This window comes from Micromys minutus (assembly GCF_963924665.1).
Source record: "Micromys minutus genome assembly, chromosome: 18".
In the NCBI taxonomy this organism is placed as follows: domain Eukaryota; kingdom Metazoa; phylum Chordata; class Mammalia; order Rodentia; family Muridae; genus Micromys; species Micromys minutus.
Genome location: NC_137953.1, coordinates 48,827,779 through 48,850,619, shown reverse-complemented (window position 1 = coordinate 48,850,619; position 22,841 = coordinate 48,827,779). Strand labels below are relative to the sequence as shown.

General features: G+C 38.5%; 1 protein-coding gene across 2 annotated transcripts in view; it reads left to right on the top strand.

The window, feature by feature from the left end:
* Window positions 1–21,709, top strand: part of MKLN1 (muskelin 1) — a 114,166-nt gene extending 92,457 nt beyond the window's left edge. The window contains exons 14-18 of one of the 2 annotated variants that reach the window (XM_080932219.1): window positions 520–634; window positions 2,664–2,803; window positions 5,455–5,557; window positions 9,122–9,176; window positions 17,259–21,709. In XM_080932219.1, the coding sequence (XP_080788345.1) occupies window positions 520–634; window positions 2,664–2,803; window positions 5,455–5,557; window positions 9,122–9,176; window positions 17,259–17,263 (418 nt within the window). In that variant the 3' untranslated portion in view covers window positions 17,264–21,709. Of the gene's footprint in view, window positions 1–519; window positions 635–2,663; window positions 2,804–5,454; window positions 5,558–9,121; window positions 9,177–17,182 lie in introns of both variants that reach the window. The other variant, XM_080932218.1, reaches the window with a different exon arrangement.
* The last annotated feature ends 1,132 nt before the right edge of the window (window positions 21,710–22,841 follow it).

Below are 22,841 nucleotides of genomic sequence, written 5' to 3'. Positions count from 1 at the left end.
AGCCTAAGCCTTGTCCCAGATCATCTGGCTAAGCAGATGCTACATGTTTTGCTGGAGAAACACAGTTGCAGAAGATCCAGCTCTTGTACTCAGTGACAGAACAGAAACACTTCCAAGAACAGCTCTATTTTTTTTTTATGACAGTATGCTTGGCAACTGAAAGCTGTTGTTTTCTGAGAAAGATGTTTTGTTTGCATTCGGAACAGGAGTGCTTGAGTCTTCTACTGCGAGTACACAGTAAAACACCACATCAGTCTGTTCCTGTGAACAGTTTCTGTTTCCCAGTACAAGATAGGTAGTTCTGAGGTGAGCTATTTTGAAAGGTCAGAATTACTTCTAAAAAGAGTGTGTCCTTTCATCAGAGTTACATACAGCCTTTGCTCTTTGATGTGAACAGTGTACATTTGTTTCTGCTGATAATTTGGGCATTGGCAGTTAACTTACTGGCTATAGTTGTATAAACAATATGACTGCTGGTGATTCTCTGAAGTACAGTGTTTTAAAAGCAGTGTCTTCCAGGTCTTGTGTCTACAAGAATGATCAAGCTACAAAAGATAATCTGAGTAAAAGTCTTCAGGAAGAAGAACCATGTCCAAGGTTTGCACATCAGCTCGTTTATGATGAATTACACAAGGTATGCTGACCACTATGATCTGTACATTTTCAGTGAAATGCAGTCTGAAAGATCTCTGAATAGGTTTTATTTCTGATTATTTTTAAGTGCATTTGAATGAAAAGTTTTAAGACAGAGGCAGGCATTTAATAAAATATATAGCAGGCATTTAATATTATTTCTAATAGCCACCCAACACAATAGGGATTGCATTTTGGGCCTCCTCACACATGCTAAGCAAGCACAGTACCTGTATCTCTGTCTTCTGCCCTGTTTTTACTTTTTATTTTGATACTGGGTAAGTTGCCTAGGATGCCTTGAATTCTCGAGCCCAAGCAAAGCATAGGATCCTCCTGCTTCAGCTTCCCAAAAAGCTAGGATTGCAGGACTATCCTACTAGTCCCAGTTTTTCCTAAAATTCTTGAAAGGAATATACCTTTTATGTGATCCATAATCCTTGGTAGTTCTTATGCTACTTGTATTGTTCTACCCCACTCTGGAACAGGGTCTCATGAAGTAGCCTAGGCTGGTCCCAAATTCAAGCTTCTCTGCCTTAGATTCCCAAATGTTCAGATTACTGGTTTACACCATAACAGTTTTCCTATTTTGAAAATTGTCACTGGCTTCTTTATCAAACCTGTATCGTTGTATATATGTTGTGAATATCTGACTTCGTTCGGATTTTACTGCTGTGACCAGACCAAGACAACTCTTATAAGCACATTTAATTGGGTCTGGCTTACAAGTTCAGAAGTTCAGTTCGTTATCTTAAGGTGGGAGCATGGCAGCATCCAGGCAGGCATGGTGCAGAAGGAGCTGAGAGTTCTGTGTTTTCATCTGAAGGCCTATAGGAGAAGACTGGGTTCCAGGCAGCTAGAATGAGGGTCTTCAAGGCCACACCTAGCCCAGTAAAGCCATACCTTCTAAGAGTGCTACTCCCTAGACCAAGCAAATTTAAATCATTACAATATCCAAATATAAAATACAGTTCTTGCATTTTGAAAGGAAGCAGGCATTAACTTTTTCAATTATATAAGAAATCGTTTTATCTATATATTTCTGGTATAAGTGACCTTTGTCTACTAGCATTGTAAAAATAATTCTTATATCACTAAGTGTTCAGAGTAGCTCTGTAACTATTTTCACTTAAATTTGATGTGTAATTTAGTGACTGTACTGAGATTATCTTGAAATTCACTTGTGTTTCAACTATAGAGGAACTTTTAAGATCTGTGCTATGTAACTGGAAACCAGGTAAACAGTAACATGAAAAGGAATATAAGTCCTTACTCCTAGAGTTTTTAATTTAAGAGGTTAATGAAGAATTTTCATTTAACAGACTAGAAATAATATTTATTTTGTAATATCTCACACATGCTAAGCTAAGACACAGAAATGCTTTCTTTTTTTAGGGAAAACTAGTTAATATTTAATGTAATTTAATAAAAAATAAAGTTTTAATATTTAATATAAGTTTAGAATAACATTAAAACTACTCTAATATGAAATCACTACTAGAATCATTTTATATTTCTTGTTTAGTACTAATTGGACAACAGAATAATATTCTGAAGTTTTTAGTGTCATTGACTAGTTGGCATTTAGGTTAAAGCAAAGTAAAATATTAAAGTTTTTTATTTTCTTGTCCTTCAGTGATTCTATTAAATATTGTGTCAGAATTATTTTAGATATACTAAGTTCTAGTTTGATCAACAATTTACTGGATAGCCCTTTCATATGTAGTTCTCTAAAAACCATGTTGGATTAGCTTACTACTTTGGTTTGTGTTCTATATTCCATTATTGTTGTAATTATGATAGTATGATTTTAATACAAAAATAGGTTAGGAAAATATTAGAGTAAAATGAAGATAGAGAAAAACCATGGGAAACCTTTGTAAGGATGTGTCAGTATAAAAGATTGTCAAATGAATAAGGGAACGAGAGTTAACTTTTGTACTCCTGGTAAAATTATGACCTTTGTAGTCTTTTGAGTGTTTATGATGTGTTCTTTAAATTCTGGTATACTGTCTGTGCATTTTTTAAAATAGGTTCATTATTTATTTGGTGGAAATCCAGGAAAATCTTGCTCTCCAAAGATGAGACTAGATGACTTCTGGTCACTGAAGCTGTGCAGACCTTCAAAGGATTATTTACTGAGGCATTGCAAGTACCTCATAAGAAAACACAGGTATAAATAAAATTTACTAAGCTGGGTATGGTAGCTCACACCTTTAATACAGCACTCAGGAGACAGAGGCAGACAGTTCTCTGAGTTCAAGGCCTGCATGATCTACATAGTAAGTTTCAGTCTAGCCTTTCTAGTGATTGTCAGGTTTTATAAATGTCTGTTTTTCCTTTTTGCTCTCTCCTCTCAAAGGAAGATCCAAAATAAGGATATGTACAGGTGCTAATTTTTTTAAAAAAGCAAGTGAAATTTTGTAAGTGTTAATAGAAGAATATCACCAATTGCCAAACAATTATAAAATTGTGTGACTGGTTAAACATGATTTATTCTAATCTGGCAAGTCACTCAAAATGTAGAAATGTACTTATTGTTTGGGTTACTGGCAGTCTTAAGTGATAATACAAGCTTGTAGTTTAGAAGGTCATCATTTATTTATTACTATATATTAGTATCTGATTCTTATTAGTCTCAATAGATAATGGAGTAAAAACTGCCATTGTCATTATTTTGTCAAAGTAGAAAAGTGAGGGAATTTATAAAGCGTTCATATAGCTCATAAGGTCACTCGGCTGAACTGGTAAAGTGAGGGTTTGATTCTGACCATTCTGGCTACAGAGAGCTCCATGTAACCATTATGCATGTGGTGTGTGTGAGGACATACACATATGTGCATGTGTGTGTGTATTTTTGTGTTTATGTATTAGATTTTATGTAGAGTATAATTACCTAATGTCTGTAAACGTATAAAGCAAACTTGTGCTTTTGTTTAAAAAAAAATATGCTTAATTATCTACCTCAGCTCTCCTACCTCAGCTCTCACAAGCTGTATTTTAGAGAAATTAATGCAGAAGCTGCTATGAGGCATCTTTGTAGATAAACAGGTCTGTTTCCTGTAGAGTCTAAAGTGAGGAGGTGTGACTGTACGGGCAGTATGACAAGGAATGGACTAGTAATAAGACTTAAACAGTAAAGCACTTTTAAGCTCGCTGGAACAACTGGGATGTGGAAAGTTGAAGTTAACTTTTAAAAGATTTCTAATGCAGCCCAGAAAAGGGATTCAAGCCTTTAATCCCAGCACTAGCAAACAAAGTCAGAAGGATCTAAGTGAGTTCCAGGCCATCCTGGTCTACATAACAAAAAGGATAAGTAAAAATGTTTTAAGATTTGTTTATTTTATATATATATATATATATATATATATATATATATATATATATATATATATATGAGTACACTGTCACTGTCTTCAGACACCAGAGGAGGGCATTGGATCTCATTACAGATGGTTGTGAGCCACCATGTGGCTACTGAGAATTGAACTCGGGACCTCTGGAAGAACTCTTAACTGCTGACATCTCTGCAGCCCATAAGTAAACTTTTAAAAGACAAACAAAAATATGTATTTGAGGTCCTTTTTCCCAATATTAGATGTGAGTGAGCCATTGCAAAAATATGCCAAAACTAACCGTAAGAAAGGATGAGACGGCCTGTTCTTTATTTTTATGCCACTACCATTACTCTAAGTAAAGAAACTGCAGAAATGGTGGACCTTTAGACACAAAATTCTGCTTCAAGGGCTTTTGTGGGTTAAGTTCTGAGATGAGTTAGCCGTTCATCTAGACTGACTGCAGAGAGTCGTCTCCCACCTCTTGGCCAGTGTGCACTGCCACTCCAGGCTTTTGACATGGGTTCTGAAGAGCTGAGCTCAGGACCCCATGCTTGCCCAAGTAATCACTTTTCCTGCTGAGCTAACTCCTCTACCTTTCCTGTAGATTTAAATGAAGAAAGTAGTGCCTGCAAATAATATTTGATATTTAGTCTTTCCTTTTTTTTTTACATTTAGACTTTATTTAACTGAAATTTAGGAGTCTTATTCTCTTGAGTCAATGAGTGAGCGAAATACCATAAACAGTATTAATATGCTAACAAGTGCCTATCATATAATGCTGTATGATGTTCTGTATTATATGTAATTGGCTAGTCTCCTTTTATTAGAATCTTTGGATTATATTAGCCTTCTAGATATCTTAGGTAATGATGTAATATTATAAGTTATATTCCAAAAAGCGATATAAATAATGGGTTATCAAAGTATTCTTTAAAATATTAATAATTTTTCTAGAAATACATGCATAGATTATTCATTTTCCCACAATCATGCCAGCCTAATTTTTTAAAATTGTTATTATTTATTGTCCTTCTTTAAAGATATTCTGGGTCAGGGATAGAGCTCAGTGGTAGAATACTTTTCCTGGTCCTAGCTTTGGTTCTTAGCATTGAAGAATAGCAACTGGAACACCCCTCGACTCCCCACCCCTGAGACAGAGTTTCTCTGTGTGGCTCTGACTAGCTTGGAACTAACTCTGTAGACGCGGCTGGCCTTGAACTCACAGCTTCCTACCTTTCCCTACTGAAGCATCTTGCCAACTTTCACACGTTCCATAGGGAAAGGTAGGAAGCTCTGTCACAGACTTAGCAGCACAGCTATATCTGTCAGCTGACACTGTATTGTCTGCATGGGAGAAGTCTTACTCTGGATGCTCAAACACAATTTTTTTTTTTTAAAGATACTCAGAAGAGGTCATCTCTAAGCAGTATAACCTTTTTTCAAGCCTTAATGATGTCTCTTGTTTCCCTTATTTTGTATTTTCTAGGTTTGAAGAAAAGGCCCAAATGGATCCCCTTAGTGCTCTGAAGTATTTACAGAATGATCTTTATATAACTGTGGATCATTCGGACCCGGAAGAGACAAAAGAGGTAAAGAAGGATGGGTAAAATTCAGAAGTGGAATATTCTTTTACATGTTTTTAAACTATGAAGGATCTATGATCTTCCTTAAGGATGCTCTCAAGGATGCTCAATGGGGTGAGATAAAAGTGAACCTCTGTGGTGTTAAATGCATGCACTCAGCATTGGGAAGGTTGAAGCAGGAGGATTGATGGCTCATTAAAGGCTAGCCGAACTAACACGGTGTCTCATAACACCATCCATCTGAGGCACATTTGATTCATTCAAAAATAATTTTTAGGTATACAATTTCAAATTAGATGTCAGTTCGTTATATATAGGGGAAATTTTTTAAAGTCTAGTTTTTATAGATCATCAAGAATTATATATAATGAAGAAGTACATCCTTTTCTTTTGATCTTCAAGAAGGGAATTAAATTTCCCTTGTTCATATGGAGAAAGTAGAAGAAAGGCTGATGGGTTTGGAATGCTTGCAGTGCCAATATTGATAAGCAGGTTCTAGGAGTATAACTTGACTTCATCACCTAGTAACTTCAGCTAGTTCCTAAGCTTGAGCAATGACAATTGTTCCATGAGGTAGAAGCAAATCTTTTCCAAGATTTCTGTCTTACAGGCATATTTGCCTGTCTGCTGTGTGTCTTCAGCGGATTTTATAGTCTCTCATTCCAGGAGCTTCAGAGATCTCTGTCCCTTTGCTTGACATTGTTGTTCATTTCAGCAGTATCTGAACTGCAGCCATTTTGCCTTTCAGCCCGCAGCTGGCGTGGGCGGGCTGCAACTCTGCAGACTCCTAAACCCGCTCCTTGTTCAGTGCCTGCCTTTGGCTTGTTCCTGCAGTACCAAGCCCTTTCCTTTCTTCAGTATTGACATGAATTCAGTTTGACTTAATGTCAGATTCTTCCAGGCAGCAGTGTCACTGTGTTTTTAAGGCAATAAAACCTGCATGTCTTCTTCACCAAAACAGAGGGATACTCTCTCCTAGCCTGCTGTGGAAATAAGCTTTGACTTTCTCACTTGGATTGGTTATAGTTCTTCACTAGCTATAGAATTAACAAACTACAATTTAAATCCCCCAGTTTGGTGACAGTAAGTTGATTTTCTTTGAGTGTTTGCCTGGTTTTGTGATATCTTTTGAAATATGGGAAATCATTGTAGTTTTGCTGAGAAAGAGCAAGTTTGGTTTTAGTCTGCTACAATTTATTACACATGTAGTTATGAGAATACATCATTGAACATTTTTGTGACACCATGCATTTGAGAGTTGTAAATAGATTTCCTAGTATTTTCTCCATGTACTGTATAAAATGACCATAACTGGACACATGCATTTTTCTCCTTATTTTTAAAAACTAGACCAAAACAAAATAGTTCAGAGTGAATCATTTCAGTTGTGGGAGCTGAGCTTTAAGTAGGTCAAATAAAACATTTTGTTCTTAGAACTGACGGGAAAAAATCAGAACAGGGAGCTATTACAGATTCAAACAGGCATTTTAAAGTATTGGTAATCAGCTCTAAGATTTTATGAATCATGATATTTTGTATGATATAGGTTACCATTGCATTGTCTAAACGCTTAAAGAATTGTTTAACCCTAGAAGTAAGATGGTGTGTGCTTGTGAACATCAGAATTGTCTCTAACGTGACACTGTGCCCTCAGGCTCCGTCCAGTTTGCATGTGTAACAAAGCACATGGAACACTTGATGTTGGGAATGGTGGGGCTATGAGACCATAATGTGATTTCAAAATGGAGAATCAGGTTTAACTTTTAAACTACCTTACAATCCAAAAATCCGAGTTAATTTTCCCCTGTATATTTGTTTTGTGTTTTACATTTTCTCATTTTTAACTCCTCATTAACCAAAAGTATTTTATGTTTTGAGTGGATGTGGCTATTATCATAGTCATTATTGTATTATACCTAGATATTAGGGCAGTAACTGTTGCCTACCTTTGTAAATCAAAACCTGCTTGTTTGTTTCTTTCAAACTCTAGAATATTGGTTCTGAATTGGTGATGAACTTGCAATAACTGTATAAAAACTATATTGATTCCATGCTTTTGTAAATCTCAGAATCCTGTTTTTGTTTATTTTAAACTAATAAAATGAAGTAGCTCAAAAACAACCACCAAAACCAAGAACCAACCAAACAAAAATCATGATAAAGAAATAGGATCAGCTGGTGAGAGAGGACCTATGTATATATACACGTCCACTGAACAAAGAACGCTGTGACATAGCTTGTTGTCATGTAGTAGAGTTCCTGACTGAAATAGGAGCCTAATTTGTATATGACCAGTTTTAAATACCCATGGGACAGGCATCTTGAGGTGTTTAGGTTGCAGTTAGACGTTGGAGAGACTTGAGAACTAGGTCTGTGGTACAGTGTGGTAGTGGTTAAAATTACAGTAGTATACATCAGTTCAATTTGGTCTGAAATGTCGCCAGAAGGAATCAGTGAAGTTTACTTTTCATTTTATTTCAGGAGTTAGAAAAGAAAAAGTAAAACTCAAAATATAATAGAACATTAGTGAAACAGAAAACATGCTATAAAAATAAAGTATAAATGTGATAGTGGTTCTTTGAAAAACTAAAATGGATAACCCTTTTATTAAGATCCATGAAGAAAGCATAAACTGTCAACATTACATGAAAAAGTGAAGTCACTAGAAACCCAGCAGGATGAAAAAAGTAGCAAAAAGTACAATAAAAAATAAAAATAAAATGCAGTAAAAACTGAGGAACTGGAATGAGTCCTTAAAACATGTAATTTATGTTTGTAATAAAAACTGTTTTGGCACAATAATTTGACCTCATTGTCTCTATAAGTCATTTTATTAATCATTTAAGAAACAAAATTAAAATTCTACATGAGTTCTCAGAAATTATATGAAGATAATTTCTAAATCTTTGGGTGAATCTAGCGAAATTCTGGTGTGAGAGGTGAAGCAAAGATATGACAAGCAAAAATATATAGCCTGGGACTGGGAAGATTACTGACAGCAGGTAGGAGAGCAGTTGCTGCGCTTCCCGAGGACCTGGGTTCAATTTAAAGCAGCCACATGGTAGCTCTCAACCATCTGTGATCCCAGTTCCAGGGCATCCAGCATCCTCATCTGCCTCCCTGGACACCAGAGAGACAAGCAACCAAAACATTCATATGCATAAGATAGTAATAAGTAATTTAAAAGAAAGGTACGTGAATATTTGTTGCATTTTGAACTTCTAAAAGACAGTTGGCCCTTACAAATATTAGTATGTAAACACTGTATGAAAATTTAAGGCATCTAAGCTGATCGAGCTAGGAGGAGTGTGAGTTCAAGGCTAGTCTGGACAGCACAGTGAAAACTTTGTTTCAAAAAATAAAAAACGAAAAGGAGAAAACAGCATTTTTTTTTTTATCTAAATGTGGTGAGGTTTGTTCGCTTTTTGTTTTTATTTTCCAATATGTGGTGATTAGATCTATACAGTGCATGCATAAAAACAGAGACTGACAATGAGTGAAAAGTCTCAGAAGTTGGTTAAGTGTGCTAGCTGACTAATTTGCCTTTTTTTTTTTTTTTTTTTTAAACAGTTTCAGCTCCTAGCCTCAGCTCTGTTCAAATCTGGCTCAGATTTCACAGCTCTAGGTAAGCATGCCAGCAGTTTATCTTTTCGCACTAACATTTGGTTGGACTTTGGTCTCTTGTGTGGACCATTAGGTGAGACATATATCCATCAAGTGCACGCAGTGTTCCATATCTGCGAAAGGGACCGTTCTCCAGCCCCTGCTTGCAGTTCGTGTTCATATGCCACTTGATGCCAGCAGATGGCAACAGCAGCGTGGGCAAAACAAGGGGTCTGCAGCACCGCGTGTTCTTGTTCTTTGGGTAGTCGTGTTGTGTCGGGAATTGGTAAATGGGGTGGGGAATGGAGTGTTTTGAAAGTAATACATATATATATATATGTATATATATATATATATATATATAGTCACTTGTTGATAAATTAATTCCTCAAGTTTGCTTTAAATTTTTCCACTTAAACTTCTCAGAAATAGTCTCCATTTAAAAAATACTCTTACTTAGTGTTAATGAGGGACTTGGAAAACATTTGGTGCTATGGATTGAATGGTATTAATAAATGATTAACTAAAGTTATAGAATCTCAGTAGCACAAGAAATGATCACAAGAATTTGAAAATTAACTACATGAAGTCAAGTAGCTTTTGCACAAATGCAAATACACTATCAGCAGAATAGACAGCAGATAGAACCTTTGGAAATCTTCGCCAGCTACACTTCGGGCAACTTTCAGTACACATACACAGAAACCTAATAATTAGTTAATTTAGCCAACCAATAACTGGGCTAATGAACTGAACAGACAGTTTTCAAAAGAAGAAATGCAAATGGCCAGTGCGTGTTTTTAAAAGTTTTCAGTATAGTTAGTTATCAGAGAAGTGCGTGCAAACGAGAAATACTTTGAGACCCCATCTCACCGTGGTCTGCAGCACGGCTGTTCTCAAAGAGCACAACACCAAACTCTGGCAGAGGGTCTGGGATAAGGATCCCTTTTCAGTATTGGGGGATGTAAACTGGTTGCAGCAATCATGGAAACCAATGTGGTAGTTTATTAAAAGCTAAAAATGCAAGTATGATATGATCCAGCTACATTGTTTCTGGATGTGTACCCAAAGGACTCCATATCCCACCCCAGAAATACTCACACATCTTTTTTCATTGCTGTTCTGTTCACAAGGAAATGGAACAACCTTAAATGACAACCTTAGATGTCTGTCAACAGATGAATAGATAATGAAAGTGTGGTGCATGCACACATACAATCTTAATCATCCATAAAGAAAAATTAAATTTCCCCAATAAGGTTGCTAAAGAAAGGGCCAAAGGATCTGAAAGGGGTTGCAACCTCATGAGAAGAACAACATTATCAACCAACCAAACCCTCCAAAACTCCCATGGAGTAAAACACCAACCTCTGCGCACTTTGAGAGACCTATTGATCCAGTTGTGTATGTAGCTGAAGATAGCAGTGTCTGGCATCAATGTGAGAAGAGGCTTTTGTTCCAGAGAGGGCAGGTTGTCCCAATGTAGGGGAATAAATGACAAGACAATGGGGTGGAGAGGGGGATCAGGAGAGAGTACACCTTTGTGAAGTCAAATGGAGGGGGGATGGGAGTGGGGTGGGGTAAAGGGCTAGCATCTCAAATGTAAGTACAGAGTATCTAATAAAATAATTAAATTTGCAGTAAAATGGGTGGAACCAGAAAATGGTATACTGAGTGAGGTAACTCACACTTGGAGAGACAAGCACTACGTTTGTTGTACACAAATCCTAACTTGTAAATTTCATGTGTTTATTGATGGAGGAGATGCCAGAAAACTAGAAAGGAGCAGTGAAAAAAACAAAAGAGGCCTCAAGAAGGGAGGTGGGAGTAAGAGAAAGAACACATGGGATATAAGAATCGAAGGGAGATTTAGGGACTCAAGGGTACAGGCCAAGAACACAGGCAGATACACAGGAGAACTGAACAGGCAGAGGACCAGATACTCTAGAATGTATGAGAACCCCAAGAGGAAACTTGTATGCTAATTTAAAAGTTAAACTAAAATACATATACACAGCAACCGAATTAAGCTATTATAAAAAAAAAGTCTGGTGATTCTATAGAAGTTTTAGAAACCAGATCTTTATGCTAGTTAGTTTTCAAGGGTGTTTTTGTTAGGACAGCTCAGGACAGGCAGCTTTGTACGTTTTTAGTTCTACAGTGGCCTAGGACTAAAGATTCTTTTGCCTCATAGACTGATCTTAGAAACATGAGAAATTGTGGCTCTGAAGTTGGCATTGTGAAATATAATTGTATCCAAGTACATACTCACCCTGCTGATGCCAGTGCTGTTCGTATTTGCCCAAGAGCTGTGCAGTAGTGTGAGCGACACTCATACTGCTCTCTTGTTTGGAATCAAATGACTCCTGGATGCTGTTAGTTTACTTGTAAATTGGTGGGGTTTTTGTTTTGTTTTGCTAAAAGTAAATGGTTTTCAGAAGAAAAAGAACATCACTATGTGATTCTGGTGCTGTTCCCTGGATGGGAAAGATAGCAATGTTCTTGGGACTTTGCCCACCTTTTTCTGTAGCAAGTAGTTGAGACATCTCCAACAATTAAGGTAACCCTGGTTTTCACTTCTCACTCCAGAATAGTGTGAGATCATTATGGTAAGATAGGAAACTGAAAGAAGAAAATGGAAAAGTGGCAGTCCCTAACTCCACAGGCTAAATTAGCAAGCTCTGTAAGACATCATTGCACTGGGTGTGTCTTTGGGCTACAAACTATTGCAGCCCTGTCATGATGAAAAACTAGGAGAAACTAGGCATAAACATTGCTAGAAAGCTCATGCCTTTCCTAATTTTATCCTTTGAAGCAGACATAGTGGGACCCAATTGTGAGGTTGCCATGGTTTGAAAGAGTCTGTGCCTTGATATGTACAGATAGCCCAAGGCCGTTGTTCTTGTTTATTGATGGGCAGCACTAAACTATCTTTGGCTCATATGTAGCCATTAAGACAAGAATTTCTTAACAGTGATTAAATAGCTTAGGATTGTCTCAGCAAATACTTTTACCATTTAGCTTTAATTCCTTTCTCATGTTCTCTGCCCTGCTCCCTGCCAGAGAACATATTTTGTCAAGAACAGTTTGTTTTCCTTGGAGTATAAATAGCGTATTTCTAGTAGATCCTCCCTCTTTAGCACAGTCACTGTCTCATGGTTAGTACAGAGTGGCAGAAGTGAGAGAAATGGTGGTGAGGAGCCAGAGGCTTGGCCTTCTCTCTATTCATGTTGGTTCAAGCTTTGTACTGTATCAGTGAGTGTCCTGGGTTCTTTCCTGTAAATTGTCACTTTTATTTCCCCAGGTGAAGTAAGATGAGAACTGTAACCAAGTTGTGCAAATACATGGCTTAAGCTAAGCCCAGAATGTTTCCTTCTCTGTTCTATCTCTAAGCCTAGGCCTAGAAGTTTCTAGCCTCCATACAATGTAATCTTCCAAGCTGACTGATTCAGTCTGGCATTTCTCAGCTTCTGACTGAATTGTTCTGCTTGGCCTCATACTAACCCTGGAAATCTGTTCTGATCTTCTGGTTCCTTCTCTCTTCACCTGTGTCTAGCTTGTTCTCTCTGACACCCACACCACTACATTACTGTGATGGTTTGCATATGCTTAGCCCAGGGAGTGGCACTATTAGAAGGTGTGGCCTTGCTGGAGGAAGTGTGTCACTCTGGGGGTGGGCTTGGAGACACTCCTCCTAGCTGCCTGAGGATGCTTAGTCTGTTACTGGCTTCCATTGGATGAAGATGTAGAACTCTCAGCTCCTCCTGCACCATACCTGCCTGGATGCTGCCATGCTCCCACCTTGATGACACTTGGCTGAACCTCTGAACCTGTAAGCCAGCCCCAATTAAATATTGTCCTTATAAGACTTGCCTTGGTCATGGTGTCTGTTCACAGCAATAAAACCCTAACTAAGACAACTACCTTTCTCTCTATCTATCTCTATCTCTATCTCTATCTCTATCTCTGTCTCTCTGCTCTAAAGTAACCTCTTAGCCATTCTGTCAAATCTTTCTCTGATTCATCACTTTGCTTCTCAATTAGATATCACTTTAAAACATGGCTGCTTCCTTATATAAACCAACCTTACTTTCATTAAGAACTAGAGGTGTGTACTAAGGGCATGTCTCTATTTCAGCCAGATCATACTGTAGTCCAGGGCATATTTGCATTCTGGCCGGATTGTATCTTTGGATGTGATCACTTGGCAGAGCAACCATGTTGCTGGATTAACATTCCTCTAACTCACAGGGACAATAAATTAGTGGTTTCTCAGTATTTCTATTTAATGCCTCCTTGTTTAGTATACATTATTTATTTGTTAACATTGAACTCATGGTCAGGAGGACTAATCCCCTTACTAGAATGAAGCTTGTTTAACCTGTTCTCTCTGAAAGGCATATCACACTTTTCTACTCTTAGAAACCCTAGACAGCACTAGTCTGCAGCTTGAGCACATTGAATGGTAAGATCACCATCAAACATCACAGAATTTGAAAAATGCACCTCCAAGCAGAGTGTGAGGTGACACCTGTCTGTGCTTGACCTGAAACAAGAGGCAGACTTTAGCTGGGATGTGCATCTGCAGCTCAGCTGTTCTGCTATTCTGCCCTGTCTATAAATACTCACACAGATGCACAGGTCTCGATTGTTGAATTACAAATAAATTTCAGTGATAAAGGTGACTTTGTAAATATGAAGTCTTTAATGAAGATTTTTCTATAAATATGCATATGTAAGCACATGGTTTTGAATATGCTGGTTTTGTTACATAGTGTAAAACCATACTCTGTAGCATATTTAATTTAATTGTGTGGCTTTGAAATATTTTTATAAAACTGTGTTAATCTGCTCTGTCCTGAAGGGATGGATACTAGGGACCCCCCACAGTTGATGGTAGTCTAAGTTTTGAATTTTTTATTGGTAGATAGTGGTGTAAGTACAGATACTTTTGAGGACTGAATGAGCATACCACATGGCCCCACACCCAGTCAGTGCAGTCTGAGCAAGCCGATGGACTTTAGCCTTCTCACCCACTGAGAGACCTCATTAAACACTTAAATTTCTTGAGTGATTCTAGGAATGCAGTTTGTATGTGCAAAGCCTAGAAACGGTACATTGGCAGTCAGTGTAACTGATTTTGGATTTCTCAAATAATTTGCTACTACAAAGAACCATGACTCCTTGGGAAGATGACTCCAGAGCAGTGTTAAGAGTAGGATAGAGGGCTGCAGAGATGGCTTAGCAGTTAAGAGCTGAATGCTCTTCCAGAGGAAGCAGGTTCAAATCCCAGCACTCATATGGCAGTTTACAACTGTCTGTAACTTCAAGATCTGGCATCCTCACACAGGCATACATGCCAGCGAAACATGAATAAACATAAAATGAAAAAAATAAATTCTTTTTTAACAGAATAAGATTGAAATCTTACTGTATAGAAAAGTGAAGAAATGCTCAAAAGTTGGTGGTCACGACTGAGATGATGTGAATATCAAAATGAACAAGAAAAGAATTGAGGAGTGCTCACTGACCAGACAAGTTAGACAGAACACCAGTTAGAAACAGTCGGAACGTCACAGTGGCTTAGATAATTGCTTTTTTAGTAAGAACATCCGTGATTACCGAGTTATAGATCCTGGAGTCTTGAAAAACACAGTATTTATGCATTGTCGAACAATCTCCCCATTAATAAATAGTTTTAACTTCAGAGGTGTAACTAAAAGTTGTTCAGAGAAATTTGGCATAGGCTGAGATACTGTTGGTACTGGTCTGACCTGAGGACTGTGTGCTTTCTGAGGTCATGCACTGGGAAGGGCACAGTGTCACTCTCTAGTACTCCAACAAGACGCATAACCAGCACCTGATCAGGAACAGTCAGAACAAAACCCAAATTTAATACACACTGTAACTTTTCTATATGCTTCAAAAATCTCCATGCCATTAGAAATCAGAGAAGCTGCAGATCTGGTTCAGATCAAGGAGACTTCAAAACCAAATGCATTATATGATCTTAGAACCTTGGTTAGACATAAATGAGCAGTAGTAAGGTGAGTGAGTGTCCTGAGTTTAACGTATAGTTAGGGTGAAGATGTAGCTCAGTGTTCTTTCTTCAGTCCCAACTCCACAGAGAATGTGTGTAGGGTTGGGATGGAGGGGCAGGGGAAGGTTGGTCCTATGAATGGAGATTCTGTGCTTAGCTGAGACGAGTTCAAGAGCTCAGGAGTGAGGCTGTATAGAATCCACAGGTGCTTCCACAAAAAGATGAGCTGGGCTGTATACAGACACAGTGAAGCTCTGTGTCAGGTAAGACATGAACAGACTCACCAGTGAAGGGTCTGAGTGAGTGAGTGCACATTAGACTTTTGATATCTCTGTGTTTGAAATGTTTTGAAAGTAAAGCAATTTGGAAAATTCAGAAAAAGCATAATAAAGAAAAGATTATAATCTTACCTTCACAAATAAACTTTGTTAGAGTTTTTCAGTATTTCCTTCTCTCCGTTTCTGTGATATGATAGCAAGCTTTGTTAAGCTGTGCTCAAAGGAAGAAACATTTGCCTCTCAAACTTAAAACAACAACAATAATTTTTTAAAAAATCAAAAGGAATTAACCATTCTCATGGCATTACTGTTTATCACTTTCAGGAAACTGGTCTCCTTGACAGGGGTATGTTCTATTTCTATTCTTTATGAGATTAAACAAATTGGATCTGAAAGTGTCGAGTGGAATTGGTCCAGTTAGCATTTTCCCTGAACTACCACAGCCACGGTGGTTCCTTTTCTGATGTCACCACGGGCTGATGAGTCCCAGTTGGCTGTTGAGTGTAATAGAAAATCATTCAGTCACTTAAGTGTTTAATTTGAGGGCCGGAGAGTTGGCTCAGCCTGGAAGAGGACCCAGGTTCAATCCCTAGCACCAATGTGGCAGCTCACAGCTGTCTGTAACTCCAGTTCCAGGGAATCTCACATCCTCACACACACATACATGCAGGCAAAACACCAATGTACATTAAAAATTAAGTATTTAATTTGTATGTTAGAAATCTGAAACAACTGGGATTAAACTGACCAAAATGGGATATCAGTTGCTGTGAGCTTGAAAATTAAATGTTTGCTGGATGTACGTGAAGGGAAGAGTCCTCTGTATTAACACGCACTGTCTTGTAAAAATGCCTTCTACCCTCTGGTGCTTATTTGCATAAAGTGCTTAATTATCCTCATTAACTATGCCTGGTGTGGAACCTGCTGCATAGTAACATAGTAATGGCATTTGCTAAGGTGCCCTGTGTGCTGTGCACATATTTCTTTCTCCCAGTTGTCTATACTTCCACTCAGGTCCCTGCTAGTACGTCTGCCTCTAAAGATCTTTCTGATTTTAGCCTGCTTTCCTAAATTCTCTTACTTGTGATTTTGCTTTATTTTTATTACCCTACCAAAAAGATTATGGAGCAGAAGCACTAAAGCGATGGAGGAATGGAGTTTCCTTAGTGAAGAGGATAGTGTAACAGAGGGGTGACCAAGTCGGTGTTAATGACTAACAGTCTGTCTGCTAGGTGTTTTCATGTCATTGCATTTGGTCTGCACGATAGTCTGTGAAGTAAACTGGCTTCACACGTGTCCATCTGTGAGAAAGTGGATGCTAAACACCAAGGAGGCCACAGCACCTAGTCCATACTGCTGAGTGCCTCCTGCTAAGCCAGTGGTTCTCAGCCTGTGGGTCCTGATCCTTTTGGGGTCAGTCACCTAACACTGTCAGAAAACACAGATATTTTCATTATGATTCATAACTGTGGCAAAATTACAGTTATGAAATAGCAGTGGTTGGGGGTCACAGCGTGAGGAACTATATTAAAGGATTGCAGCATTGGGAAGGCTGAGAACCACTGCCCTAAATGTTATAGTTTTAAAGCCAATTTTGATTTTGATTTTCCCATTTTACATGACTAACATCCAAGTTAGTACACACTAACTTTTTTGTTCTGTGTTGAATTTTTGAAATAATACATAAATTTGTCTTATTTTCTTCACCAGGCTTTTCAGATGTGGATCACACCTATGCTCAAAGAACTCAGCTCTTTGACACCTTAGTAAATTTCTTTCCTGACAGCATGACTCCTCCCAAAGGCAACCTGGTAGACCTCATCACGCTGTAAACTGGGGAGCCGAATTGAGGAACTCCTTCCTGGGCTCAGAAGTGGAGGCCGGAGCAGAGTTGCTGTTTCTGTGGGCAGAGGTGACGGTGCAGTGACGGAGGGCTGCATCAAGAGTTTTGAAGGATCCTCACTGTCACAAGTGTAACCCTCTTCCTTCATGCCTGACCTCAATCCCCTTCCCCTCATTCCTGCATTAGGCTAATAAAGTGAAACTGATATACTTCCCATTTAATTATGTATATTTTTCTTTAGCTTTTAAGAATCAACAAATATTAATGAAAATTAGGCTTTTTTTCTGGTTTTTAAGTTTTTAAAGTTAGTTTGAGGTAGGAGAACAGCACTGTTGTTAGACTCGGTGCTGTAGGAATTTGGGGTTTTGCTGTTGTGTGTTTGGCCTTTGTTTCCCTTTCCTTCTCTTCCCCTTTCACTGTTCCTCACATCACAGCTGTTGTGAGTCCTGTCTCTGCTTTACTCCCTCATCCTTAACAGGCTTGGGGCTCGTGGGACACAGGTGGCATATGTCTGGGTGGTGTGTGGTTGTTGACTTTTCTTGTATTAAACATAGAGCAGTTAGAGGGCTTGAGTTTATACTTTGTGCCATGCCATAAAGCAAGATAGCTAATGAGATACTGGTATTTCTGTATTGATATTCCATAGTGGACACTACAGTCGCCATTGGTATAGAATCATAGAGACCTGAAACCAAGGCTCTTACGCAGAGATGAGCAGCAGGGGAGGTCCTGTCCTCACTCCTGTGGGGACCCTCATGTAAAGGAGGGCTCTGCTGGAGTGACTCGGAACCTGCTCTCACTCTCCTGACCTAGCTCTTTGTCATACTTCTATCTGGGAAAATAGGTTCCCGAGCTGTGCTTTGATATTCTTCTGATATGTAACCTTACTATTTTGAAGAGTAACGGTTTATGGTTGTCTTTTGGCAGACAACTTACAGGCATTTTAGTAATAAGTATGTGGGCCAGACTTTCTTAAATGGATAAAAAGTGTATAATACCAAGAGTTTTCATTAGACAGAAAAGTACAACAGTTTGCCCTTTTCATTGTTCTGGTTTTGTACAGACAGGAACAAGAGCGTACCTTCATATCAGATGTTGTGGCTTGTAGCGTAGGAAACCCATATCTAGCTAGTTAGCACTCACATTTGCTCAGAAGTGTGCTATGTGGGGCTGGTACCACTGTTGAGAACAGGGTCTGTCCTATCCACGTGCCAGCTGTTAGGTCTGTGCGACCGAAACTGACCTGCACTTCCAGGAGTGTCCTGTGTAGGGAGGAGGCTGCTGCATCCTTCCCTGTCTTTACTTCATGGGGTTACTTTTGCTGGTTATAGGCTTTTTAGCTTTACAAGTATCCCAAAGCCGTCAGTAGTGACTCAATAAACATCTATGTCAATACCCTACCTACCCTGTCAAAAGTATGCAGTATGAATTAGGAGGCACCAAGTTGTATAAAATACAGAATAATCACTTACCTGTACATTGGAGTAAATCCATTCTATTGAAGGACTTTCACAGCTTCCTAAAGTGATTCTCCTAAGTAACACCCAAGAACAAGAACTGCGGAGCTGAAAGTGTAGCCTGGTGGCTCTGATTTCAAGAAGACAGATGCAAAACAGTAGTTAACCCAAAAAAAAAAAAAAAAGTATTTTTTGGAAATTGCCAAGATACAGAGAACTTGGTCAAGTACCATGAGCTCTGGCCTCTTGGCAGCACAGCCAGGTGGGCTCTGCTGAAGCCTTTGTCTGTACACGCTTAACTCCCCCACCTCCCCAGTTCCTGTCCATCAATTCCTCTAACTACTATTTGGGTAAAATTCATTTCTTAACTTTCCTCCTTCTCTGTTTTTGTAGTGCCTGCTTTAATTCCACCACTCCTCCCTATTATTTAGTGTAGAATTTTTCATTTTTACTACTATGTTTAAATGACTGAATCCTAGGGACACCACTCCGAGCTACCTGAGCTGAGGATGCTCTCGGTGCTGAGGTGAAGGGCATGACTGACTCAGGCAAGTCTGAGTCTGTGCCTAGGAGATCCAGTGCGGCGTCCAGGGATAACTTTAGGAAGTGTAGGGCTTAACATCCATGACCAAGATCGGCATGCTGCTCACCACAGTCCTCGTGACACCTCTCATTGAGAATTTGGATAGATGTTTATAAGGAGTAACAGCAGAATATTATAATTTAAACAATAAAAGTTAGTATTTAGGAACTAAATATGTGTACTTTCCTAAAAATCTCTTTCATATTCTAGCTTAGCCACAAATGACAATTCTTAGCTGTAGATAAATTAGTTAGTGGACAGCTGTCCCCGACAGAGTCCCCAGCTTCAGCCTCACTTCCGTCTCCTCTTCTAGCAGAATATATGGCTTTCAATCAGAGATAAGCTGTTGATACTTGATGCTACTTTCATCATTGTGTTCTGTAAGAATTTGGATTGCAAGTCCCTTCACAGATGCATTTACACTTATGAACTAACGTGAGGCCCTACTTAGCCAGTTTCTTTGATTCAGAGTTACGTCACGTTTCTACACACAGTGTACTTGAGAATTGGATTCCCACTTCTGTGTTAAAGGTGACAACATTAACCCCTGTCAAAGTCACTTTTAAATATGGTATCCATCTCTGCTAAACCTGTTCTGTGTGCAAGGAGTAAAAACTGATAGAAAACACTGGAAAGTTGGGTCAGTGGTTTGTTGTAGTAAACTATGTCAGACTTAATGCCCATTGCTTTGTTTATAAAACTATATTGAGTGAAATACATATTCTGTGTATAAATGTTGGCAGTCTGCCGTTCCACTGGCGCTCCGCATCTGCCTTAAAAAGTGTTTCATAGAAATGCACAGTAATTCTTTCATGTGGCAAAACAAGCTTAAAGTCAGTCTGTAAATAAAAGGTAATAGAGGACCCTGACCATCCAGTGAGAGACTGTTGCTAATAAGTCACAGAGCGCTTAAAAGAGTGCTCCTGGTTGCTATTCTCTGAGTTATAATAAGTCTTACGCTAATTATATAAAGAAATTACCTCATTATCATTTTGTTGTGTTGGGAAATTATGAGTCCTTTATTTCATGTGAAACAAATGGGGAATCCTTCCATGACTGTCATGTGACCGCTGGGACTCTGCTATGAAGTGACTTCATGGGTGGAAGTCACGATAGTGTGCACTTTAGGCTAAGTCGCAAAGCTCTTTAAAGATGCCCCTTCTAACGCTTGCTTTCTCAAAAGTCCTTGTTCATCTGCAGTCTCATCCTTCTGCAGAGATTCTGACCTGAATTGTCCCCAAGTTTCAGCTAGTCTGTGGTTTAGGATGTATAGGCTCACAAGAAAAAAATTTTATAGTTGCTGGAGGTGTGTCAAGGAGGTCTATTTATGACAGTATTTACAGATTAAGATGTTGGGCTCTTTAATGCAGTTTTTGTTTTCTGTATTAGGCAAATAATACTAATTTTTATGTGTTTTTTTGACTGTGGGAGTTTGTCTCTATAATTTGTCTTAATGTTGAAATGACTTGGCTATCCAAAGCTTCTAGTGTGCACACGCACACACACACACACACACACACACACACACACACACACACAAATATATTCTCTATATACAGCTGTATCAGTTGAAGGTCAGAGTCTCACTGGTGTTGAGGTTCTGTGGAGCTGACTAGCACAGCTGAGTGACATAAAGAGGTGGCTCGTTTACGGGGTGGCTTATTGCAGTGTACTGTTTTCTTCACCAAATGCGCTTCTTGTTTTCTTATTAAATGCTATCTCAGATTTTAGTTTTAGATGATTTTTTTAACCTTAAATTCATTCTATTTCACCAATTACTGTGAATTGTGTTTCTATTTATTTATCTTGGCTAATTTAACTTTATTCATTACTTTCTAGATTTTTCTATGGCAATGTTTAGAATGATTGTATTGTTTAAAAAAATCAAATAATTGTAAATCATATATGCTTCTGTTTATGATAAGAGAATAATGAGATTATAAGTGTATATTGGCAAAGAAGTAATAACATTTAGATATTGCTATAAAATGTGTGTGCCATTTTCATTTGGGGATAGTGATCATCACTGTGGCCGCTTTAACCGAGGCCTGATTCGGCTGCTTTCCTGCTTCTAGCAGCCATCGTCATAGAACTGTTAGCAGTTTACAAGTTCTGAAGGAGCTCATGGAGGTCTGTGTGCCGGGACACTTTCCATCTGCCGCCACCCTCTACATTTATTGGGTCTTAAGCCAAACTTTTCTCTCTCTACCTCCATCAATAGCATTAAGTTTTGGTTGAAGTTCAAACTTGTGCTAATAGTTGACTTTGGTGTTGTGCATGCTTTTAATCCCAGCATTTGGGAAACGGAAGCAAGAGGATATATGTGTAAGTTCAAGGCCAACCTGTCTACATAGTGAGTTCCAGGACAACCAGGGCTTCACACTGAAACCCTGTCTGGGGTGGGCTGGGGGAGACAACGCTAAATTTATCATGCTGTTTGAATATTAGAAATGGCTTTTATCTCCACTATTTCTTATTTTCGTAATTAAAAATATAAATATGGTATAAATATCTCGTGCCTTCAAGAATATGAATTTCGGTGGACGAGATGACCCAGGCATGTGAAGAGACCTGTTGGGAAAGCTGACAAGCAGAGTTGTCAGGACACACACATGATGGGAGTTAAGTGCTTCCCACATACATGCAAAGTGACTGAATACGTACATGGATTTTTAAAACATTTAAATAGGAAATTAGATTTAATTCCAAGTGAAAAAAATGTATTTTAAGTCATAAAGCTAGTAATAAAATTGTTGGACAATAATATGTATACCCTCTGACCCAAGGAGTCCTTAGACAGTAGAGTAAGTTAGACTTTCTAGTACTCAGGGAGAAATACCTTCTCGAGAAATTTCTGCTACTGACTGTCTTTTTCAAAAGCCACAGATCTTGAAGTGGAATCCAGTTCATAACACAGAAATCAAAGGATGGTTCTAATTTCTTTTCTGCATTCAAGATTTTTGTAAATCATCTGCAAATGTGCATTCTCACCCCTAAATACTGCCAGGCTTGCTTGGAGACAGCTCCGTGTGGATGCCATCTGACAGCTAGGGAACAGAAAGGGCGGCAGTGATGTGTTTAGTAAGGAAGGGAAACGGTGCTTGGGGCTACAACATTGTGTCTTCCTTCTCTGCTACTCAGCAAGCCTCTCTGGGCGGCTGCGTGCCTGTGCACCGGCCCGAGAGTTCTGATTTGGCTGTGCTAAACCTCAGGAAGAGAGCTACAAAAAAGAATGAAAGTGTGCTCGTAAAATAAAAAACTGGAGTTTGAATGTTCCCAAAGCTAAGCAAAGCAAAAATTTCTTTATTGTTAACCTAGAATAATTCTATGGATTCAGTAGTAGGAAAAAAGTTATCAACGGAGGTCAAAGCTTGTGTTCTTGGGAAAGTAGCATTTTTTAGATAGTTAACATGCTTCTTGAAAATACAGGCCTTAATACAAAGCCCAGTGTTATCTTTAAATTTTAAAACTTGGTAAGTAGTTTTC